This window comes from Giraffa tippelskirchi, chromosome 2, assembly GCF_054371585.1.
Source record: "Giraffa tippelskirchi isolate mGirTip1 chromosome 2, T2T-mGirTip1v1.2.pri, whole genome shotgun sequence".
Lineage (NCBI taxonomy): Eukaryota > Metazoa > Chordata > Mammalia > Artiodactyla > Giraffidae > Giraffa > Giraffa tippelskirchi.
Genome location: NC_137276.1, coordinates 177,480,179 through 177,501,093, shown reverse-complemented (window position 1 = coordinate 177,501,093; position 20,915 = coordinate 177,480,179). Strand labels below are relative to the sequence as shown.

General features: G+C 42.8%; 1 protein-coding gene across 1 annotated transcript in view; it reads left to right on the top strand.

The window, feature by feature from the left end:
• C2H3orf52 (chromosome 2 C3orf52 homolog) overlaps positions 1–20,915 on the top strand; it is a 44,446-nt gene that overhangs the window by 4,948 nt on the left and 18,583 nt on the right. The window contains exons 2-3 of the mRNA XM_081542440.1: positions 9,100–9,229; positions 18,486–18,613. Coding sequence (XP_081398566.1) covers positions 9,100–9,229; positions 18,486–18,613 — 258 coding nt within the window. The remainder of the gene's footprint in view (positions 1–9,099; positions 9,230–18,485; positions 18,614–20,915) is intronic.

Genomic DNA, 20,915 nt, shown 5'->3' with positions numbered 1-20,915 from the left:
GAGAGGTACATGACCCTCATTTTCTGGGTCATTTGAGACTCCAGGCCATTTCGTGTAGGACCACCCAAGATGGTTATGGTGGAGAGTTCTGACAATACGTGGTCTGCTGGAGATGGGAATGGCAAACCACTTCAGTATTCTTGCCTTGAGAACCCTATGAACAGCATGAAAAGGCAAAAAGATAGGACACTGAAAGATGAACTCCCCAGGTCAGTAAGTGCTCAATATGCTATTGGAGATCAGTGGAGAAATAACTCCAGAAAGAATGAAGAGACGGAGCCAAAGCAAAAACAACACCCAGTTGTGAATATGACTGGTGATGGAAGTAAAGTCCGATGCTGTAAAGAACAGTATTGCATAGGAACCTGGAATGTTAGGTCCATGAATCAAGGCAAATTGGAAGTGGTCAAACAGGAGATGGCAAGAGTGAACATGGTTGTTTTAGGAATTAGTGAACTAAAATGGACTGGAATGGGTGAATTTAACTCAGATGACCATTATATCTACTGCTGCAGGCAAGACTCCCTTAGAAGAAATGGAGTAGCCATCATAGTCAGCAAAAGAGTCCAAAAGGCATTTGCTGCTGCTGCTAAGTCGCTTCAGTCGTGTCCGACTCTGTGCGACCCCATAGACAGCAGCCCACCAGGCTCCCCCGTCCCTGGGGTTCTCTAGGCAAGAGTACTGGAGTGGGGTGCTCTTGCCTTCTCCAATGCATGAAAGTGAAAAGTGAAAGTGAAGTCGCTCAGTCACGCCCGACTCTTAGCGACCCCCTAGACTGCAGCCCACCAGGCCCCTCCGTCCATGGGATTTTCCAGGCAAGAGTACTGAAGTGGGGTGCCCTTGCCTTCTCTGCCAAAATGCAGTGCTGCTGCTGCTGCTGCTAAGTCGCTTCAGTCGTGTCCGACTCTGTGCGACCCCATAGATGGCAGCCCACCAGGCTCCGCCGTCCCTAGGATTCTCCAGGCAAGAATACTGGAGTGGGTTGCCATTTCCTTCTCCAGTGCATGAAAGGGAAAAGTGAAAGTGAAGTCGCTCAGTCGTGTCCGACTCTTAGCGACCCCATGGACTGTAGCCTACCAGGCTCCTCGGTCCATGGGATTTTCCAGGCAAGAGTACTGGAGTGGGGTGCCATTGCCTTCTCCGACAAAATGCAGTACTTGGATGCAATCTCAAAAACGACAGAATGATCTCTGTTCATTTCCACGGCAAACCATTCAATATCACAGTAATCCAAGTCTATGCTCCGACCAGTAATGGTGAAGAAGCTGAAGTTGAATGGTTCTCTGAAGACCTACAAGACCTTCTAAAACTAACATCCAAAAAAGATAAATAGATTCTATAAATAGATCCTATAAAAAGATCCTCTTTATTATATTGGGCTGGAATGCAAAAGTAGGAAGTCAAGAGATACCTGGAATAACAGGCAAATTTGTCCTTGGAGTACAAAAAAGAAGCAGGTCAAAGGCTAACAGAGTTTTGCCAAGAGAATGCACTGGTCATAGCAAACACCCTCTTCCGACAACACAAGAGAATACTCTACACGTGGACATCACCAGATGGTCAACACCGAAATCAGATTGATTATATTCTTTGCAGCCAAAGAGGGAGAAGCTCTATATATTCAGCAAAAACAAGACCCAGAGCTAACTGTGCTCAGATCATGAACTGCTTATTGCCAAATTCAGACTTAAATTGAAGAAACTAGGGATAACCCCTAGACCATTCAGGTATGACCTAAATCAAATTCCTTACAATTATACACTGGAAGTGACAAATAGATTTAAGGGATTAGATCTGATAGAGTGCCTGAAGAACTATGGACAGAGGTTCATTACATTGTACAAGAGACAGTGATCAAGACCATCCTCCCCCCCCAAAAAAATGCAAAAAGGCAAAATGGTTGTCTGAGGAGGCCTTACAAACAGCTATGAAAACAAGAGACGCGAAAGGCGAAGGAGAAAAGGAAAGATATACCCATTTGAATACAGAGTTCCAAAGAATAGCAAGGAGAGATAAGAAAGCCTTCCTCCGTGATCAGTGCAAAGAAATAGAGGAAAACAATACAATGGGAAAGACTAGAGATCTCTTCAAGAAAATTAGAGATACCAAGGGAACATTTTTGCAAAGATGGGCACAATAAAGGACAGAAATGATATGAACCTAACAGAAGCAGAAGATATTAAGAAAAGGTGGCAAGAATACACAGAAGAACTGTACAAAAAAGATCTTCACGACCCAGATAATCACGATGGTGTGATCACTCACCTAGAGCCAGACATCCTGGAATGCAAAGTCAAGTGGGCATTAAGAAGCATCACTAGGAACAAAGCTAGTGGAGGTGATGGAATTCCAGTTGAACTATTTCAAATCCTAAGATCATGCTGTGAAAGTGCTGTACTAAATATGCCAGCAAATTTGGAAAACTCAGCAGTGGCCACAGGACTGGAAAAGGTCAGTTTTCATTCCAATTGCTAAGAAAGGCAATGCCAAAGAATGCTTAAACTACTGCACAATTGCACTCATCTCACATGCTAGCAAAGTAATGCTCAAAATTCTCCAAGGCAGGCTTCAACAGTATGTGAACTATGAAATTCCAGATGTTCAAGCTGGATTTAGAAAAGGCAGAGGAACCATAGATCAAATTGCCAACATCTGTTGTATCATCAAAAAAGCAAGAGAGTTCCAGAAAAACATCTACTTCTGCTTTATTGACTATGCCAAAGCCTTTGACTGTGGATTACAACAAACTGTGGAAAATTCTTCAAGATTTGGGAATACCAGACCACCTGACCTGTCTCCTGAGAAATCTGTATGCAGGTCAAGAAGCAACAATTAGAACTGTACATGGAACAGCTGACTGGTTCCAAATCAGGAAAGGAGTACGTCAAAGCTGTATATTGTCACCCTGCTTATTTAACTTATATGCAGAGTATATCAGTGAAATGCCAGGCTGGATGAAGCACAAGCTGGAAACAAGATTTCCAGGAGAAATGTCAATAACCTCAGATATGCAGGTGACACCACCCTTATGGCAGAAAGCAAAGAAGAACTAACGAGCCTTTTGATGAAAGTGAAAGAGGACAGTGAAAAAGTTGGCTTAAAGCTCAACATTCAGAAAACTAAGATCATGGCATCCGGTCCCATCATTTCATGGCATATAGATGGGGAAACAATGGAAACAGTGAGAGACTTTATTTTTTCAGGCTCCAAAATCATTGCAGATGGTGACTGCAGCCATGAAATTAAAAGACGCTTGCTCCTGTGAAGAAAAGCTATGACCAACCTAGACAGTATATTAAAAAGCAGAGACATTATTTTGCCAACAAAGGTCCGTCTAGTCAAAGCTATGGTTTTTCCAGGAGTCATGTATGGATGTGAGAGTTGGACTATAAAGAAAGCTGAGCTCTAAAGAATTGATGCTTTTGAACTGCGGTGTTGGAGAAGACTCTTGAGAGCCCCTTGGAATGCAAGAGGATCCAATCCTAAAGGAAATCATTCCTGAATGTTCATTGGAAGGACTGATGCTGAAGCTGAAGCTCCAATAATTTGGCTACCTCATTTGAAGAAGTGACTCACTTGAAAAGCTCCTGATACTGGGAAATATTGAAGGTGGGAGGAGAAGGGGACAACAGAGGATGAGATGGTTGGATGGCATCACCGACTCGATGGACATGAATTTGAGCAAGCTCTAGGAGTTGGTGATGGAAAGGGAAGCCTGGCGTGCTACAGTCCATGGGTTCGCAAAGAGTCAGACACGACTGAGTGACTGAACTGAACTGACTTTTGGTCCATGCTGTCTCTGGAGAACTAAAAATGTGTCTCAGGAGCTCTATTAACAGGAAGATATGTTTCCGTCCCCAGAGAAGTTCAAGGCTTCTTGTATTGGGCTCCTCTTTTCCGTGTGCCTTGTTGAGTCCCTAGCCTTGGTGACCTTGGAGCAGTGCTCAGTCTTCAGGTGAGAGTGAGAGATGATTACTCCCGGACTCCAGACACACTTACCTCAAGAGAGTTTGCCTCTGTCTAGATGTTGCTGGGGCCTTTATGCCGTCCCCCCACCACACACCACCTGAAGGGCCAGTTCACGCAGGGGCTCCAAAATGTGACCTCTACTCTAGAACTTTTCAAAGTACGTTTTCAAAATTTGGGGCACCCATTGTAACTCAGGACCACACATTTATTAAGTGCCTCTCACCTGTAAGAGGTGTGGAATGTAAGAACAGGGGAATTTTAAGAGCCATTCCTCACTCTGGGTGGTTTCACTTTCCCTAGGAAGATAAAGCCAGTATCTGTTTACATTTGGACCTGAAACCAGACAAGGCAGGTGGCAGCCACAGCTGATGAGCCATGTGGACAGCTCATATACTGGGTTACTCTCTGAGGGTAGCCTGGTAGGGAGGCCTCCACAAAAGGGAGAGATTTTACCTGGTTTCTGGAGAGCAGGAGGCTCCAGACCAGGGCCCCCCACCTACCTCTGGTAAAGCAGTTGATTCACATTAGGAGGTTTACATTTTCAAACTGGGGCTGCCTATTTCCCCTATAATCTGGGCCTAGGTGTGTGTTGTTTAAATGCCCTTTCAGGAGATTCTGAGGGTTGGGACCCACTCGGTAAGAAAAACTGAATTGTCTTTGTGCGGAGAGTTTCCTTTCCTGATGGCTCCCGCTAAGGTCACCACGGGAGAGAAAGTTAACAAGGCCTCAATTTAGGAAGCGCCTGCTGCTGCTTTGTGGGAAGGTGAACACTCAGTGTAACCCACGGCTCCCGTGTTGAGAACAAATATCAAATGCGCTCAGGGGTGCCAAAGCGCGACCTCCACTCTGCCGTTGTTTAGCAAGTGCTTCGTCTGCGTGATCTCTAGTTTTTGCAACAGTCCTGTGAGCCAGATTTATTACTTAATATGTTTTACAGTCGTGAACCTTGGGGCCAGTGAGTTTCAGTAAGTAGTTTGCTGATAGTCACCCTGCCTTTAAGTGGTGTAACTGGGATTGGGATCCAGATCCAGATCCAGATTTTTTATCCATCATATTCTATTGTTCCCCGTGGTTTCCTGTAGGACGTAGGAGAAGAGGAATGGAAACTTTTAAGGGTTTGCTCCAGTACTGAGAGAGGAGAAAGCTGGGTTCACACGTAAGCTGGAGCGCCACACGCTGATGCGGGGAGGCTGTGGACTAGAAGGAGAGCGCATGCGGGGCCAGTGACACTCAGCCAGGATACAACCCCAACCCGGCTAACCTCTCCCAGCTGCTTCTTTGAAGTGGATTTATCTTTGTTCCTTTGTAGGTGTTGTAGTCTCCTCGGGCTGCCATGACAGAACACCACAAGGCAGGTGGCTTAAACAACAGAAATTCATTTTCTCACAGTCCAGGAGACTGGATGTCCAAGATCAGGGTGCCAGTGTGGTTGGCTTCTGGTGAGAGCTCTCTTCCTGGCAGTAGAAGGCCACCTTCTCAGTGTATCATCCTGTGTCCTTTTCTTGGTGCCTGTACACAGAGGGAGAGAGAGACAGTGTAAGTTCTCTGGTGTCTCTTCTTATAAGGACAGCGTGTGGTGTGTGTGTGTGCTAAGTCACTTCAGTCATATCCGACTCTCTGTGACCCTATGGACCATAGGCCACCAGGCTGTTCTGTCCGTGGGATTCTCCAGGTAGGAACACTGGAGTGAGTCATCATGCCCTCCTCCAGGGGATCTTCTCCACCCAGGGACTGAAACAGCATCTCTTAGGCTCCTGGATTGGCAGATTCTTTACCACTAGTGCCACCTGGGAAGCCCCATAAGGACACGAGTCCCACCCTTAGAACTTCATTCTCTATTATTTCTTTACCAGGCCCATGTCCAAATACAGCCACACTGGGGTGGTGGGTAAGGTGGTTTAGGACAGCAACATATAAATCTAGGGACAAAACCATTGGATCCATGAGAGTAGGTAAAATGAGTTTCCTCCAGCTGCCTTCAAGATTTTTTGTGTGTTTGGATTTTAGCAATTTGAATATTTGCCTAGGTACAGTTTGTTTGTTTTCCCTAAGTTTGGACTCTTAAGTTTCTTAAGTATGTAGTTTTGTGCCTGTCTGTAGTCTTAGGATATGTTTTATCCAGTATTTCTTCAAATATTTTATTTGCCCCCAGTTTTTTATTCTCCTTCTGGGATTCCAGTTATCTTTATACTCCGTTGTTTAATACTGTCCCATAGTTCTTCATTGCTCTATTATTTATTCACTCTTTTCTCTTTGCTTTTCACTTTATGTAATTTCTGTTATCCTAACTTCAAGTTAGGGCTTCCCTTGTGGCTCAGTAGTAAAGAATCCACCTGCCGGTGCAGGAGACAAGGGTTCAATCCCTGGGTTGGAAAGATCCCCTGGAGAAGGAAATGGCAACCCATTCCAGTATTCTTGCCTGGGAAATCCCAAGGCCGGAGGAGCCTGGAGGGCTACAGTCCATGGGGTTGCAAAAGAATCGGACACAAATTGGCAACTAAGCACCAATACCTCCCTTTCAGGGCTGTTTAGATAAGTGAAATGGTGTTCAGTAGACCATAGCGGTTATAATTATTTACTTTGACCCCACCCTCTGCATCACTGAACACATTGCAGCTTATTTCCTGGTGTTCCTTCCTTATTACATAGAATCTGGGCTACAGCTGTAGGTTCTTAGCTTTTTCTTGGTCTAAACTACACATTATTTTTTCTTAATCTTCTACTCAGCTTTTTTGTACCAAAAATCTTAAGTGGGTTCCCAGTTCAGTTCAGTTCAGTCGCTCAGTCGTGTCCGACTCTTTGCGACCCCATGAATTGCAGCACACCAGGCCTCTCTGTCCATCACCAACTCCCGGAGTCTACCCAAACCCATGTCCATCGAGTCGGTGATGCCATCCAACCATCTCATCCTCTGTCGTCCCCTTCTCCTCCCGCCCCCAATCCTACCCAGCATTAGGGTCTTTTCCAATGAGTCAACCCTTCGCATGAGGTGCCCAAAGTATTGGAGTTTCAGCTTCAACATCAGACCTTCCAATGAACACCCAGGATTGATCTCTTTTAGGATGGATTGATTAGATCTCCTTGCAGTCCAAGGGACTCTCAAGAGTCTTCTCCAACACCACAGTGCAAAAGCATCAATTCTTCGGTGCTCAGCTTTCTTCACCGTCCAACTCTCACATCCATACATGACCACTGGAAAAACCATAGCCTTGACTAGACGGACTTTTGTTGGCAAAGTAATGTCTCTGCTTTTAAATATGCTATCTAGGTTGGCCATAACCTTCCTTCCAAGGAGTAAGCGCCTTTTAATTTCATGGCTGCAATCACCATCAGCAGTGATTTTGGAGCCCCAAAAAATAAAGTCTGACACTGTTTCCACTGTTTCCCCATCTATTTCCCATGAAGTGATGGGACCAGATGCCATGATCTTAGTTTTCTGAATGTTGAGCTTTAAGCCAACTTTTTCACTCTCCTCTTTCACCTTCATCAAGAGGCTCTTTAGTTCTTCTTCACTTTCTGCCATAAGGGTGGTGTCATCCGCATATGTGAGGTTATTGATATTTCTCCCGGCAGTCTTGATTCCAGCTTGTGTTTCTTCCAGCCCAGCATTTCTCATGATGTACTCTGCATATAAGTTAAATAAGCAGGGTGACAATATACAGCCTTGGCGTACTCCTTTTCCTATTTGGAACCAGTCTGTTGTTCCATGTCCAGTTCTAACTGTTGCTTCCTGACCTGCATACAGGTTTCTCAAGAGACAGGTCAGATGGTCTGGTATTCCCATCTCTTTCAGAATTTTCCACAGTTTATTGTGATCCACACAGTCAAAGGCTTTGGCATAGTCAATAAAGCAGAAATAGATGTTTTTCTGGAACTCTCTTGCTTTTTCGATGATCCAGCGGATATTGGCAATTTGATCTCTGGTTCCTCTGCCTTTTCTAAAACCAGCTTGAACATCTGGAAGTTCACGGTTCACGTATTGCTGAAGCCTGGCTTGGATAATTTTGAGCATTACTTTACTAGCATGTGAGATGAGTTCAATTGTGCAGTAGTTTGAGCATTCTTTGGCATTGCCTTTCTTTGGGATTGGAACGAAGACTGACCTTTTCCAGTCCTGTGGCCACTGCTGAGTTTTCCAGATTTGCTGGCATATCGAGTGCAGCACTTTCACAGCATCACCTTTGAGGATTTGAAATAGCTCAACTGGAATTTGATCACCTCCACTAGCTTTGTTCGTAGTGATGCTTTCTAAGGCCCACTTGACTTCACATTCCAGGATGTCTGGCTCTAGGTGAGTGATCACACCATCGTGATTATCTGGGTCGTGAAGATCTTTTTTGTACAGTTCTTCTGTGTATTCTTGCCACCTCTTCTTAATATCTTCTGCTTCTGTTAGGTCCATACCATTTCTGTCCTTTATCAAGCCCATCTTTGCATGAAATGTTCCTTTGGTATCTCTAATTTTCTTGAAGAGATCTCTAGTCTTTCCCAATCTGTTGTTTTCCTCTATTTCTTTGCACTGATCGCTGAGGAAGGCTTTCTTATCTCTCCTTGCTATTCTTTGGAACTCTGCATTCAGATGGGAATATCTTTCCTTTTCTCCTTTGCTTTTCGCTTCTCTTCTCTTCCAAGCTATCTGTAAGGCCTCCTCAGACAGCCATTTTGCTTTTTTGCATTTCTTTTCCAGTGGGTTCCCAGTACAGACCAAATTAAGTCTACACCACTCTGGCAGCATTCAAGACCCTCTTCAGGGATGCTCCAATCTTTCATTCTCTCCAATCTTAACTGTCGTTACTTGCCTCTGAAACCTGCATTTCCATCAGATGAATCTTTTAGCCAATTTCATTATGAATCAATGCTGAGGATGTTCTTTCCTGGGTTTGGAATGCCTTTCTCTGTCTATCTTTCAAAATCTTGCCTGTTTTTCCCACCTCAGAGTCCCCAGAACATGTTCACCTTAACTTCTTTATGAGGTTCCAGCTGTCCTTTTGTGAACTTGACTCAGAAGAGTGGAGTTCCTTGAGATCAGGATCCTGTTGCCTTCATTTCTGTGTCACTGGCCCATAGTAAGCATTAAAAAATGTTTCTTGAAACCAAATGACTGCATCACAGTCTTCCTCTGCTTTCCAGGCTGACAAGGAAAACCCTTGGAGCTCCTGTAATAAGAAGTTGATTGGAAAGTGCAAACTCTGGATGGTCCTTGCCTCTGTTTTCCTGAGTTTCATTATAGTCATCATCATAAGCTTATGTCTAACTGGAGGTAAGAGAGTTTTAAACGTGACTAAGTTGATGTATTTGAGAACTTATGTAATGCTTATGACTTAAATGTTGAAATCAAAGATGTACTCACTGCTACTTCATCATTTATAAGATGAATTTAAAACTGCTTTGGAGTATGTTGTATAGATGGGTGATATACATGATTTTTGCTTTTTTTTTATTTTACTTTTGGTTTGTTTGTTTGCTTGTTTTATAAACTCTGGTAGAGGTATGGGGACCATTGTTTTGCCCTAAACTCTATGCATTGGATGTTGAAGATTTCTTAAATTTTTAATTTACTTAAACATAAATTGATATTTTATTGTATCTCACACATGTGTTTGAAAAATTTTTTTTAATAATTTATTTAGAAAAGATAATTATTGTAAAGGTTTATAACTGTATAAAGCCAACTTTATCTGATATACCTGGCACATCATTGTAATGACAAAATGATGAATAACGTATTTGAAAGCATTTTAAAAACTATAGAACCATGTATCTGTTAGCTGTCATTATCTTAAATTCTTTTAGAAATCACTATGTTTGTGTTGTATGGGTGTGCAAAATAAAAACTCTTATGGTGCTGGTGTTACCTATGTATTTTACATATATTATTTTATTTTTTATTCTGAATATGAAAATAGTACATGTTCAGTTACTCATAAAGCCAATCTACATTATTAGTATTTTGTTACACTTTTATCTAGTCTTTTTCTTACTTGCGTTTTAAGGATAATTTGAGGTTAGTTGTTTTTTTTTTTTAATAATTTTTTGGCTTAACTTTAAGATTTTAATGTTACATTGCAATCATTTTGACAATTCATTAAAAGTTATGTGTGAACATATATATGTATTTTTAAATTACTGCATGACGTACTCTTCCACACTTTTAAAGTCTTTTAGGTAGTTGCTATTATTTTTTTTTTTTATGATTATCTGTATTAAGGTTTTTATGATGCGAAATATAGCACTCCCTAGTGGACAATCATTTCTGTTTCAAAAAAGAAAAGAAGAAATTGCTTTCATTTGTACGTAGGGGTGGTTGCAAGCTGCAGGGGTGTGAAGGGGCTCTTCTGAAACGGGGATACTCAATCATTTCTGTTTCAAAAAAAGAAAGAAGAAAAATGCTTTCATTTGTGTGTAGGGGTGGTTGCAGGCTGCAGTGGTGTGAGGGGGCTCTTTTGACGCAGGGATACTCACTCTGAAGTGGATCACCAGAGTGATCTGGTCACCACAGGATTAAGGTTGAGCCGGGCTGTCCATAGCAAACCCAGTCACAGAATGAGAGCAAGAATGGCGGCCCCTGAATTTCTCCAGAGGGGGCCCTGGGAATTCTCCTAAGGGACTGCATTCGTTATTCACCTCCTGTTCCACCTTGTCCTAACCCTTTCATCTCCCGTCTCAAGGTTTTATGGTCCTTGAAGGAATAGGAACACTCTGATGAGGTGTGCCAACCTCCAGCATGTGAGCCTCCCAGGCAGCCACCATGTTTGCTTAGTAACTTAGGGCAGTGTTGAGGTGGGGTGCTGTGGCTTTGTGGCCACAGACTGGTCCTGAGGTAGGGAGAAGCTGATAAGGGGTGCCGCTGCCCCTCCTGCATCACACTGAGGACAGTAGGGTTAGTGTGAGTGTTGGTGCTCCCTCTTCCCATCGACTCCCATGTGTAGATGTTGAAACTGAACTGAGTCACACAGCCTTGTCTTGTCACAACCAGCCATTGCTGTCCTGAAAGTTGGCTGATCTATCTGCTAGCATCGGGAGCCTGTAACAGAGGGTGACGCCACAGATCTGGTTGGTTTGATATTCAGGGTTCTATAGCCCTGGACCCAGGCACTTCCCTGGTGGTCCAGTGGTTAAGACTCCATGCATGAGTTTGATCTCTGGTCAGGGAACTGAGATCCCACCAAGTGTGTGGACAAAAAAGAAAACAGACAAAACCCAAAAGACTCAAAACCCAAGAGCTGTCTTCCATTCTCAGAGAGTCATTTGACTTCAAATCATGAAGAACAACCTGCAGAGGAAAGGATTCCATTTCCCACCACAGTTTCTCAGGGTACATGAGAGTTTACAGGATCAGATTTAGGGAAGAACTTTTTCTGGACACTTGTAGTGCAAACTTTCTTTTTAATTTGGTTATAAAATTCTTTAAAAGTATTGATGCTCCAAGAGATTTTCAAACTTTTATTTTTTTTAAATCAAGGAAATACTTTTACTTTACTTGGCACCTGAACTTTCAAGGGTTTGGGCCTGTGGGGAGAGTCTAGTGTGGGTGGTGGGGGGTACAATAGGTAAGAAGGAGGAAGGACAGGACTCCCTCTGGGCATCCCAGCCTCACCCAGAGCAGCTCTGTGGGTATGTCTGGGATAATAGTCTGCAATAATCAGCCATTGTTCAATTGCCAGGCCCACTGGTATGAATCAAATGTTGATAGAACCTCTCGGCACTCCGTGGAAAATGCTGCTGCCTGGGAAAAGGGCAGTTGGGAAAGTCGAAGGCGGTGGCTTCATTAGTAAATGTGGGAGGGGCGATATATGGGTAAGGGGGAAAGAAATCCAAACTTTTAGGTATAAAATAAGCTACAGGGATATATTGTACAATATGGGAAATGTAGCCAGTATTTTATAATGACTATGAATGGAATATAATCTTTAAAAATTGTGAATCACTATATTGTACACTTGATGGCTCAGTTGGTAAAGAATCCACCTGCAATGCAGGAGACCCCGGTTCGATTCCTGGGTTGGGAAGATCCACTGGAGAAGGGATAGGCTACCCACTCCAGTATTCTTGGGCTTCCCTTGTGGCTCAGCTGGTAAAGAATCTGCCTGCAATGTGGAGACCTGAGTTCAATCCTAGGGTCAGAAAGATCCCCTGGAGAAGGGAAAGGCTATCCACTCCAGTATTCTGGCCTGGAAGATTCCATGGACTGTATAGTCCATGGGGTCACAAAGAGTCGGACATGACTGAGCAACCTTCACTTTCACTTCACTTTCTTTTCATAACTTATATAATATTGTATGGCAACTATACTTCAATATACTAAAAAAAGGAATGAGTATACATTTGTTAAGAAGTGATGCTGTCTCTTCATTCAGAAGTGAAGTTTCTCAGGACCTTGTTTGCCATTACCTTCCTCCCTCCTCCTTACTCTACTGTCTCAGGGCTCTGCAGTCCCCAGACTGAGGCTCAGAGATGATAATAATAACCATGGAGCTGGAGTGGACAAAGAGGGGACATTAAGTGTATCCCAGTGTGGAAGGGTATCCAATTCTAGGGAGGGGACAGTAGGGTACCCAGGATGAGAGGCCTGGGGGAGCTGTATCTTGTCATTGACATTGATAGGAATGGCCATGATGTGGTGATAATACAAGCAGACCATCCTGTGTTCAGTTGCATTATTATTAATTCTGTACAGACTGTGCACCCCTTCTTGCCTGCACCTGGGATGAGCTATCCCCTGACTCTGCCCTTGGTATGCCACTGAAGTGATAGAAAATTAGGATCACAGCTCAGCTTAATGCATTGACCCTGGGCTGTGTCCATACTGTGGAGCAGAGGCTAACACTCCTCCAGGCTCATGGAGACAATGAAACTTTATTATTATTATTTTTTTCTTTTTGAGACCTTCTTAAAATGGACAATTTGGGGGCAGGGGCATAGCTCAGAGAATCCTTCTTGTTGAATCTAGAGGCCTAGTTTTGTCCCAGCTCTCAAAAAAAAAAAAAAGTATTGATGGATTCTTTCTTTCTTCCTAAGGAATTATAAATTCCTTGTTGTAAAGGGTAAAGGTGGTGGGGGAGGGGCGGGGAGGAAGCTTTCCTCTCTGTGTCCCTCCCTTCCTCTCTCTAAGTCCTTTCCTGTCTGGATAATTTGAAAAATCAGTTAAGCATCCTCAAGGACTCTGCTTTCTTTACTAATCTGTCCCAACCAGGAAGGGGAAAGATCCTAGGAACACCTTAACTAGTGAAACCTTTCCTTGGTTTGGACAAAAATATTTTAAATGTTACAGAATGCAAACTGTGACAAGTAGCTAGATGCTTAGAAATGTGATTGAAAGGTGACTATCTTTAATAGTTTAGAAACCCTTATGTGATGTCTCCCAGCTCTCTTACCAGATCTTGGGAATAAGAACCGCATCTTACAACATCACACAGTCCTGGTAGATAAACAGGTCGCACAGGTTGCTCCCTGGTATAGAGTGACTTTGGGAAAATCCTAGGCAGACAGCAAGGTCCTTGGGAGCAGGAACTTCACAGTCCAGCACCTGGAAATTTCTCTGCATTTTCCCCTGCTTCTCTTTCCCTCATGTATCATATGATCCTCTGCCTTCCTAAGACCAACCTCTTCACCTGTGCTCTCCATAGGATCCTCTCCAGCTTCTTCCGATCTGTGGACTTCCAGATATTGCACCCCCCCCCACTGCCTTTACCCTTCACAACAAGGAATTTATAAGGCCCAAAAGCATCCTCTTGGGCCTCTTCAAATGTGCTCATAGTCTCTCCTTCAGAGCAGTCTTCCATCAGCATCTTGCTACTTCATTTAGTTATTTTTCTCTTATTTCACTGGCAAACTTCTAGAAAGAGAGATCTGTACTCCTAAACCACTGTATCCATTGGTCCCAAATTCTCTTCCTAAGGTCAACAGCAAGTGTCTGATGATGAAGCCCAGTGGTCTTTCTCCCTTCCCCTCTCTGCCCTGTTTGCAGCTGTTTGTCAGCTCCCTCAGCTGTGTTGTACTCTTCCAGGCCTTCGGAACTCCCAGACTTTATTTCTGCCTTTGGCCTCCGTGTTGTGGTTGCAGAAGGTGTAGCTTCAGGTTTCTGGCTTTTCTCATTCTTCGTTCTTTCCCTTGAGAAGTTCGTTTAGTCCCAAGGCAGCGGCCATCCCCACCTTGGAGATGACTCCGAGAAGTTCATGCATACGTTTTTCCTGAGTTTTAGTCATGTTCTTTGCTGGAGTTCTCTACCTGGAAATAACTATCACCGTCTTAATCATTATTCATCTGAAACTACTATTTGTGGGAATCCCCTTCCTCATCCTTTATATTTTCATAGTGAATCATGAAGCCAGGTTTATATCACCCAATTGTGTAACTTTAGGCAAATTCTTCAATGTTCTTGGCCTCAGTTTCCTCATTTGTAAAATATAAGTGATTTCTGAATCTGTGTCTATAAATGTACCCTGACCCTCCTACTTAACTAGCTCAATTGACCTAAGCAAATTATGCCTTTTTCCTAAGAATGTCTTCATTTTAAAATGAAAACATGAATATTTAATTCATAAGGTTGATTGGAGGATTACATGAGGTTAAAAACTACAAGTGCAAAGCAGGATGTCTGTGCATAACGCTTAATATAGCAGCTATTATTCTTCCTGTTACCCTCGCTTGATTCTTTGGAACATTTTTGATTTCTTCTTCTCTCCTATAGCTAGATAATGACTAGGTCTTATCAATCATTCCTTGGTAGCGTCTTGATAGTAACTGTCAACATTGACTACCCACCTACTTCTAGGCTCCCTGCTGGATGTGGTGGTTCTTACCTTTACCATCACCTACAATGTAGGCATTGGTGTTTCTGTTGAGGAAACTGCTTCAGAGATTTAAATGACTTAAGTCACATGGCTTGTGACTGGCTGAGGTGGAATTCAAACTAAGTCTGGCTACCTTTACAGTCAGCTCTGTTTCCACCATCCTGGTCTTTCTCTTCCCTTCCTTCCTCTTCTCACTGCTGTCAGTTGAATCTGTCTTTCTTATTCTTGTGTCCCGTGGCCTCTTTACCTCCAATCTCCCCTAGTTCCATTTCATCCCATCTGTCACCAACAGATTTTCCCCTGTCTCCTTCCTGGGAGACATTTAACAACTTCCATTATCTCCTAAAGACATCTGGCATTCAAGGCCTCCCTCTCTTGGCTCATTTCTTATATTCCTGCCAAAGAGCTATTTTTGTGTATTTCCAATGTACTTTTGTATGTACTATGATTTTTAAAAGACATTTTCTCTACCTGGAAATACTGCCCAGATTAAATCTCAACAATGGACATGAACTTGGGCAAACTTTGGGAGATGGTGAGAGACAAGGCCTGGCATGCTGCAGTCCATGGAGTCACAAAGAGTCGGACATGACTGGGCCACTGAACAACAACAGCAATGTACTTTGTGTATGTACTATGATTTTTAAAAGACATTTTTCTCTACCTGGAAATACTGCCCAGATTAAATCTCATTAATAACATAAAAATTCTGCTGACTGGGTAAGCCAGTTGTGGCTGTTGTTATTATTTTAACAAACATAACTCTTTAGCTAGTTCTTGTACAGATTCATTATTCAGAAAATACAAGTTATTATAGTAGAGTTATTATTGGAGACCTCTTTTTGATCTCAGCATGTCTTAATAGAAGGCATCCAAATTGGAAAAGAAGTAAAACTGTCACTGTTTGCAGATGATATGATACTATACTTAGAAAATCCTAAACACAATACCAGAAAACTACTAGAGCTCATTAATGAATTTGGTAAAGTTATTGGATGCAAAATTAAGATGCAAAAATCTGTTGCATTTCTACACACTATCAATGAAAGATCAGAAAGAGAAATTAAGGACACAATCACATTTACTTTCATACCAAAAAGAATAAAATACCTTGGAATAAACCTACCTAGGGAGGTGAAAGACCCATACTCTGAAAAATATAAAACGCAGATGAAAGAAATAAAGAACACACAGATGGAAGGATGTACCATGTTCTTGGATCAGAAGAATCAATATTGTCAAAGTGACCATACTGTCCAAAACAATCTATAGATTCACTGCAATCCCTATCAAATTACCAATGACATTTTTCACAGAGCTAGAACAAAAAGTTTTTAAATTTGTATGGAAACACAAAAGGCCCTGAATAGTCAAAGCAACCTTGGGAAAGGAAAAAGGAACTGGAGGAATCAGGCTCCCTGTCTTCAAACTATACTTCAAAGCTATACTCATCAAAACAGTATCATACTGGCACAAAACCAGAAATATATATCAATGGAATAGGATAAAAAGCCAGAAATAAACCCATACAATTATGGTCAATTAGTCTATGGCAAAGGAGGCAAGTATATACAATGGTGAACTTGGCATTTCTTAGTGCCCTTGAGTTCAGCAGTTCTGTGACTCCTGTAACCATTCTCTGGCACGCCTATGCTTTTCTGAGGTAATGATATCTACTCTGGAAATGCACATGGTGGGTGTAGAGCTCAAAGATGCCCTTGCAGCATTATTTATAACTTTGGAAAGCTGAAAACATTAAATGATTTTAGAACAATAATGTAACCATTAAAATAATCTTTGCAAGGAATTTTGAACATGTGGGAAATGCCTTTTGATATGTTAATAACAGCAACAAAAGAATCAAGACAGATAAGCAATGAGGGCAGCAAACAATAAAAAGCAATACACAAATTACCTTTTCATTAAGACCTCAAATATATAAAATATGAAGGGAGAGCTTTTGATTAAAGAATTATTTGTAATTTTTTTTGCTTTGCTGCAGTTTTCTAACTTTGCAAGTTTTCTGCTTTGAGGCCATAAGTCTTTTTTTTTTTTTTTGACTGGTGGTTTGTGGGATCCTAGTTCCCTGACCAGGGATTGAATGCAAGGCTGTAGCAGTGGAAGTGCCGAGTCCTGACCAGTGGATCACCAGGAAATTCCTGAGGGCATAACTTTTTATTCTCAGACAAAATAACATGATGACTTACAGCAAATAATGGTGCAGGGATAATTCCCTGTGTTGGGGTCCTCAGGATTATCCCCAGATTCATCGATTTGCTGGTAAGACTCATGATACTCAGCGTATATTGTAAAGGTGATTATGATTTACTACAGCTAAAGGATATAAAGCAAAATATAGAGGAAACCAGGGGCAAACTTCCAAGAATCCTCACCCAGTGCAGTCACACAGAGTGCACTTAATTCCTCCAGCAATGAATTGTGACAACAACATGTGAAGTCTTGTCCACCGAGGAAACTCATTAGAGATTCAGTTTATATTGGGATTGGTCACATGGGCAGGCTCTGCCTGGCGCCTACTAAAACCCCAGACTCCCAGAAGGAAAGGAGAGGCTTGGCACAAGCCACGCTGTTTCTGTAAACAGTTGAGGCACAGCTAGCCACTCTTACCAGGGAACGTGGGAATCCAAGTTCCAGATTCCAGTAAGGGCTCAACCTTGCACCAGCCTTGCCAAGGCTGGCAGCCTCTGACCTGCTCTGTTAACTCTTGGGCAACTTCCCTTGATCCTTGTGGCTCACACTTCAGACTTCCTCAGGGAATAAGGACCTGGACTGTCACTTCCATCATAAACCCAGAATTGATGCCCTGGTGGCCTTTGCAAAGTCCAGTAGAGAGACTGATAATGTTATGTTTGAGGCATGGGATCACAGAGAAATCCATGGCACACAAACACCTGGTTCCTCCCACCCACGCTTTTCTCAGAGTTGGAGAGGTGGTCCCCAAGTGGTGCTGGCAGGGAGCCAGGGGAGCTTAATTAGTGCCAGTGTGCCAGCTTCAAGTTCCTGGTTGCCAACTTTGTGTTTTTGGCTCTAACTGCTTAAAAATCAGTTAGCTCACAGTCCTTGGAATGCAAGCAGCCCGGAACTGTTGCCTTAGGAATGTAAGTCACGTGGGCCCCGGACCTCTGAGTGCAGTTTGGGTTCCTTCTACAAACAGAATGTGTCGACATTCCCCCCGTGGGACATCCTGGAGAGTGATGACTTCACGCTCACTGGCTCAGATTCTAACCCAGGGGCTGTTCTCAATGATGTCACATCCTCAGCGTGGGTACAAAACCACAGGGGATTCAGGGAAATTCCTTGCTCTTCTCCTGTCCCCCATCTCCTGTTGTTTGTTGGCCATCTCTAGCACCTGCCTTGGCACCTGTCAAAGCAGCTAAGCTGCAAGAGTCAGTTTGCCAAAGAAATTCATGTTCTTCCCACCTCTTCCAGCTGCCCTTCACCCAGTCTGTGTTCAGTGGAATCTGAGCCCCCTCTGGCATCAGATATAGAAACAAAATTTTATTGTGATGGAGGTAAGCCCCTGTCTTTATTCAGCCTATCTGAGAAAAAGAAAGCATTTCTGCTCATACTTGCTTACTGTGACTAGGCTTGATGAATGTGCATTGTTTGTTTATTTCTTCAGTATAGCAGCCAATGGAATGAATGTTTGCTATTTTATGCATGTGCTTACTTTTACTTCTTATCCCCCCCCATTCTGTTTAGTAACTTATATCGATGAAGATGAAAATGAAATACTTGAATTGTCATCAAATGAAACATTCTTGGTCATGCTAAAGATTCCAGAGGAGTGTGTTTCTGAAGAGGAATTACCCGACATGCTCGAGAAGCGGGTAAGTTACCTTATATATTGTTACTGAGTTCTTAGCATTAGAGTGTTAATTCTTCTGGAGCAGCTGGGTTAGAGCTAGCCGGTAAGTAGCTTCAAGCTTGGATTCTTTGGATATTGGCAGAAACCAGTGCTTCGAAATTGATTTTCTGTAGTGCAAAGCCAGAAGGAAGAGCCCTGGCCTCCAGCTGAATGTGTCCTGGAGGACAGTATTCTATTTCTCACTCTGGTCTTAGGTTTGATACAACCTGAAATTTTATTGAGGGTCTGTGAGGTGCTAGACAACATGCTTAGTACCAGGGCCACAGAGGCTGTTTCCTTAATGGGGGCTCAAAGTCCAAGTTGGAAGAATTTTGAGTCCAAGAGGAAGCATTAAATAGTTATGAGCAGTGTGGTATGTTCCATCACTGAGATATGTACAGTGTGATTTACAGCCACAGAGAAGGGATGGAGGCTTGGAGGGCCTCCTGGAGGAGGCGAGACTCAGGATGAGTCTTGAAATGTGAAGTAGGGGTATTCCAGATTAGAGAGCAGAGAACACAAGGGTATCTGCCCAGCAGTGTGCTATGACCTCCACATACTGTGTAGCAGAAATGCAGAGGTGAGGCTGAACAGAAAGGAAGGGGTCAGATCATGAAGGTTTCCGGTTCTTTGGTGAGGTCCTGGAAGATTTTAATCTACAGGCTGACATGGTCAACTTCTCATTTTAGTCTTTCTGTGATGATGGGAAAACATTGGAAGTGGAGTGCTTAGTTAGAAGGTATTGCAATAATCTGGGTGACAAGTGAGGGAGCCTAGAATTAGGGCAATGTCAGGAGAGATAATTGAGGTTCAGGTGAGATTTCAGAGGTCTGTTCCCTCAATAGGACTTCATGGCTGGTAGGATGTGGGCTGAGGGAGAGCATGGCTCCAGGCTTCTGGTTGGATGACCACATGGGTGGATGGTGACATCATTCATGGAGCGGGGAATGCAGGAGAAGGAGCCTCTGTGTGTTATGGGGGCTCTGCAGTAAGACCACGAGGGCTGGTTGGAGCAGCCCTGGTTATCCTGTCAAAGACAGAGTGGTTCACAGTCAGACCCAGAAAAGTTTTTGAGAACAAAATCTAAGTATGACCAGCCTGCTGTCTGTTACTCTCTTCCCTGCGGTAGATTGGTTGAACAGGGTGAGTTCCCTTTATTTCCTGAAGGGCAGCGTCTTAACCAGTGAATGGTTAAGACTTACTTTTTTGATTGAGAGGTTTTGCACTGGCCGAGGAGAAACCAAGTGAGTCAGCATCCACATTTGTCACTGTTACAGACTGGTCTCTATGTCAGAGGGAAATGGATATCACTCACTCACTTGAAAGCCATCTCTTTTGTCATAGAAGCAGATGTGAGCAGGTTCTACAGGTGTTTTTAGTTCATCGTGGTATTATGGCTGAGGAACAGGGACTAGTGGGTCTCTGGGGCAAGTTCACAGGCCTCTTTGAGTTGGTTCCTACTGTGATAAATGGAGATCACCTCACTTTCCCTGTATACCCACAGATGCATATAAAGAACTTTGTAAAGCATTTTTAAAAAGAATTATCTGATTTGCAGATGATAAACATATTGTGCTGCTCTCCAGTTTCCCAACAAATGTTCAGGAAGAAAAAAAATGAGGAACTTGGAGATATTACTATCTTATTGTCAGATTGAGATCCCTTTTCTTCCACTTAGACCACCTTCCGGGTTTGAAAAGTAAATAGGAATGGGTATTGAAACACTGCACCCTCTCTTTTGCTTTATTGTCTTGCTTTTCTAAGCACAGTTTTCTTGGCTTCTCTCATATCTCACTGCCAGTTTCCTTCTATTTGGGTTGGGCTGATAACTCTGCTTAAGCTAGCCTGGTAGCTACTTGGCGTCATAGCTCAGCTTACCTGCTCGATGCCAGAGTCAGCAGTGGCCCCTCTGATAATGCAGGAGACATATCCCTCTTCCTGTGGAAGATTTTTTTTTCTTTTTTTATCACTTAAAAAAAATTGAGATATAGTTCATACACAGTATTATGTGTTTCAGGTGTATGACATAGTGATTCACAATTTTTAAGGTCACATTCCACTTATAGTTGCTAGAGAATATTGGCTATATTCCCTGTGTTATGCAATATATCCTTATCGCCTATTTATTTTATATATAGTAGTTTGTACTGCTTAACCCCCTACCTGCATCCTGCCCCTCCTCCTTCTCACTCTCCCCTGATAACCACTGGTTTGTTCTCTGCACCTGTGAGTCTGTTTCTTTTTTGTTGTTGTTATATATACTCATTTCTTTTATTTTTTAGATT